General features: G+C 40.2%; 1 protein-coding gene across 1 annotated transcript; it reads right to left on the minus strand.

The window, feature by feature from the left end:
• Positions 1–205: 205 nt before the first annotated feature.
• On the minus strand, positions 206–4,209 carry ifi30 (IFI30 lysosomal thiol reductase). The gene is made up of 7 exons (XM_035670140.1): positions 3,983–4,209; positions 2,913–3,101; positions 2,321–2,395; positions 1,969–2,055; positions 1,685–1,837; positions 683–751; positions 206–535 (listed from the first exon to the last, which is right to left on the minus strand). The coding sequence occupies exons 1-7, from the start codon at positions 4,100–4,102 to the stop codon at positions 470–472; spliced, it is 759 nt and encodes a 252-aa protein (XP_035526033.1). The 5' UTR covers positions 4,103–4,209; the 3' UTR covers positions 206–469.
• Between the last annotated feature and the right edge of the window lie 352 nt (positions 4,210–4,561).

A 4,561-nucleotide genomic window follows, 5' to 3' on the forward strand; every position in this document is an offset into this window, starting at 1 on the left:
TTTTATCATTTTAAAACAAACATGAGAAATACATTTTGGTCATAGTGCCCAGCACAAGTTGTATGATATGATTAACAGTTCATGTGTTTCTCTCTTTCATTACCTCTGGTAACAGGGGACGGAAATAAAGATTATGAGATATGGCGCCATCTAAAGGACAGTGAGAACACCGTCTTTCACCAGACTTTGCAAAGAAAACTGCAAATACCACAATGCTATCATTTAATCAGAATGCTACAAAATGTAGAAATCAGTAGATAACAATTCAATGAGGACACATTTCTTAAAAATGTACAGTGTATTTATATTCTGTGAATTATAAAGTATGGCGACCAGATTTCCCTTTTATAGAAACACACAGTAAAATCCTGTTAAAAAAAAAAGTATTTGATGACATTCCTCAGTGTTCCTTATTTAGTGGCCACACCTGGAACAGAGCAAGCCAACAGGCATGTGCAGTGCTGCTCCTTCACTCATTGTGGCAGTAGCTTCTGTAGTGTTTCTGGGCCCCTCCACAGGCCTCAGTCTTAGGGCCCTGGAAAAAATTATGAGCTTGTTAAAAAGGTTGAAGGTCCGTTTTTTAGCAAACAACAAAGTAACTGTTTGTGATTTTGTAAAACACACAGTTAAATTAAAAAAGGCAAACACGCAGAGTCAATGAATGACTCAGGTTTGATATTACCTTGTACAAGCTGCAGACCAGAGTGTAGAGAGAAGACATGGCCTTGTTCTGCAGGTCCTCTGTGTGCTCCTACAACAAACAGAAACAAGTAGCATTTAGGCAAAAGACTCAATACACAGTTGAGTTTTTCCACTGCAGATCTACAAGGGTGGATAGAAATGACAGTGTCATGTGAAAAAAGTGTGGTCTTTGAAATAACCACGTCAGGTCACAACATAAACGGGAGTTAGAGCTTCATAAACTATTTCATCAGTTACTGGATATAAAGATTTTTCTGGATGGTGATGTAATGGTAAAGAAATCTGTGGCCGCTTGTCAGGGGCCCCCTCCTTGCTGCTAAGACTGCTGCTTTTGAGTTTCCCCACAGTCCATAATGACAATTCCCTTCATAGAGGTTTGTAAGCAAATGTGGGAATATTTTCATGAACACCAGAGAGAATTAAAATATTAAATATTATTAATTAAATAAATTTAAAACTATTATTTTTTAAAACTGCATTTCTGCTTTTTTGTCTGTTCAAGTCTTATATGACAAACCAAGTTAAATATAAAACTTCAGTTCCCCACATGGTGATTATCACTTCTTTGGTGCCTGAGGCTTTTTTTTTTTTTATTATTTGTTTCTTGTTGTTCTCCAGTTTCTTAAAGATTTTTGGGTCATTTTATTTGCCTTTATTGAATAGTGACAATTGAAGAGGCAGACAGAAAACGGGGACGGAGAAAAGAGTATGACATGCAATGAAAGTCAGCGGCTGGTATCAAACCAGCAACGGTTGTTAAAGTTGCTTAAAGGCGAGCATTAACAGCAGTGGAAGAACAGGGGTACTGCAGAGAAAGTGGTTTGGAAACAAGTCAAGATGTGTTCTACCTCCAAGTCAGGCTGATGATCTCTATTCAGTCCTGAAGATTTATATTCTCTAGTGATTTCCTAGTTATGTTTTTTTCCTCCACAGAACGCCACAAAGGCCATAGGTTTTGCCACCAAATGCACTGGAGCCTTACCCCATTAATGGTCACCCAGGGCACATATTGATGTGGAGGTTTCAGTGCTTGGGTCTTCAAGGCATTCTGATGCATCAGCTGGTTTCCCTTGTCCCCCTTCACACAGCCCATGACGTTGTCCCAGTTCAATTCAGGGGTGTAGATTTCCACACACTGCAAACAACAATGGAGAGAAATAAACACACATCAACTTCAGTAAGTGAAACAATGAATAATAAGTTGGTGGTGGCAGTGACCGAAAGGATGGTGCAGTGTGTGTGTGTGTGTGTGTGTGTGTTCCTTACCTTCTGGGCTGACTTGATGACATCACTGGAGGATTCCATACAGAAGATGACCAGGAAAGCCAGGTCTGTCATGTCCATTAAACAAGTCTGAGGGGAATAGGGCAATCAATTATAGTCAGCATTGTGACTTAAGTAAAAGACAATAATGACACAATTTTTTAAACTTAGAATAATAAAAATTAAGCCAGTCTAAAAGGCTTTACATTTGTCTGAGCAATTATAGTGCTTTCACAACATCCAGATTTACAGGAATCCACACAGTTACTAAACCAATGCGGATTACATGGCTCCAAACTGTTAACAGTATTATTCTGCAGTTTTCTTTATCTGTGCATTTGGGTTGTGACTTTACCTCAATCATGTTACCTAGACACTCCTGTTCTCCATGCTGGCACTCGTAAGTATACTTCTGTCCAACAGGTTTCTCCTGGGGTGGGAGAAATTCACAAGTTAAAAAAAACAGAAACAAGGTGTAATTTAGTCACCAAGATTAAGACATATTTCACATGAAGGCTAATCCAGTCTTGGATAATCATGTTTAGTTGATTTATTTTGGTTTATTATGTTGGTTTTACATAGACTTTTTCTTGTATAGATTTCCGTTGTCCTGTCCCTGTCTCATAACAAACTTATACAGTATCTTTTGAAAAGGACCAGTGTGTGGGAATTAGTGGCATCTAGTGGTGAGATTGCAAATTGTAATCAACTGAATCCTCCTGAGTGAACCAAGTGCAAAAAAGAGAAATTATGGTGGCTGTGAAAAAAGCAGAGGACCATATCTAGGGCCAGTGTTTGTTTTGTCCCTTCTGGGTTACTGTAGAAACATGGCAATTCAGCATGATGGACGCTGTAGAAGAGGATCTGCTTGCTCTGCAGATTAAAACAGCTCATACTATGGAACTATGATTCCAGTGTATACCCAAGGTGCTTCATTCACTGCTTACCTGTGCATTGCCGTAGGGCACCAGCTCAACAGACATGATGTCACTCAGCAAGATGAAGGTGGGGAAGAGCATGCCACTGAGAAAGTTCCTGCAGCCGGGACACAGACTCTCATAGTAAAGCCCCACCTTGACTGTATCTGCAGTCTGATGGGACCTGGTGAAGTTAGACTGAAGGCACTGCTTCAAAACCTGCACAAGGGGGCACAAATGGGGAAGTTAACTTTTATGTCACAATCAATCTCTGTGTCTGAGTGAGTGTGTGCACTTGCAGTGTCAGGCCATTTTCCATTATATAATATATATAATATAAGGACAGCTTAAAAAGGTCAGTGCTAACATTTTTTTTATAGTTTCTGAAATTCACTTAAGAGGTTGGTGGCATTACCTTCTACTGTTATATCAATACATTAATTACTGCAAAAATCAGCTGTTCTTGAAATAAAAAAAAGCAACTGAGCAAGGAAGGTACTTTTTTGACTATGAAAGTTGGTTCTTTTTTTAGCCTCAGACATCATCCTGTATGAAACAACACAGAAGGATGTGCGTTTAGTTTTACATCTCTGTGGAACTCTGAGCCAGAGGCAGCCAGTGATACGGGGACTGTACAACTGGCACAGTGAATAACATTTTTTAGGTTTTTACTTCCTCCTTCGCTCAATTGTTCCATAGCTGACCGGATAGTCCCTGATAAAAAAAAATAAACAGCTTCTTCTTCCTACTTCCTTCTTTGTGTATGGACTCCTCTAAGTGTTTTTATGTTATTATTTGTCCCATGTTTACTTAGGGAGAAGTGTGTAGTTAGTTTTAGCAGCGAAAGAAGTTAGCTAACATTAGCTAGCTAGCTATAAAAATTGACGCTGACCGGGTGACGTAGCGTCAGGCTGAGCACTGTTGCTATAGTTTCCATCAGTTCTATCGAGCGTGCTGATTCAGAACGGTGGTTAAACTGTTGACCGGAACGAGCTAACAGCTACATAAGAAGTGTCCTCTGACTTTAACAGACGGCAGCTTTTCAGAAACAGCATTTCCCGAGGTCACACAATACGATAATAATTGAACAACGATCTTACCCCGCACTGGATAGCTGAGTCCAGAGACGTGCACCACTTTGATGGAGGGAGAGTGCAGGAGGAGAGAGCGGACTGAGTGTGCAACCAGACAGCCAGAATGAGCAGCAGAGGAGCCTTCATCTTCAGTTGTAAAGTTCTAGTTTAACACACAACACAGACACACAAACACAGCACCAATACAACACTGACCTACAAACTACTGCACCGTGAAACTTTAAATACGCCACCGGCGCTTCCTCGCGGAGGCTACCTTTTTTTTGATTGGCTCTCGATCATATGACCAACGCAGCGTCACTTGTAGATAGGAGAGGTGTTAGTACTAGAGAGACCTCGCTCCTGCTGTTTGTGGGGAACCTGTTTCCACAGAAATGAGTTCAAATGTCATGGGGAGTGTGTGTGGACGTGGGTTTGCGGATTTGCATGCAGATTTTCACACCTTTTAGTTTTTAGTTTAATTTAGTTGTCAGTGCTTTTATTAGCAATCCACCTGGTCTCTCTGAAAAAAATAACAATGTGGTATACAAACAATACACAACCATTGTTTCACAAGTCTTGGGATGCACTGGAAAAAAACTGTGT

This window comes from Morone saxatilis, unplaced genomic scaffold (genome assembly GCF_004916995.1).
Source record: "Morone saxatilis isolate NCDOM2014 unplaced genomic scaffold, NCSU_SB_2.0 Contig23, whole genome shotgun sequence".
NCBI classification, from domain to species: Eukaryota; Metazoa; Chordata; class Actinopteri; family Moronidae; genus Morone; species Morone saxatilis.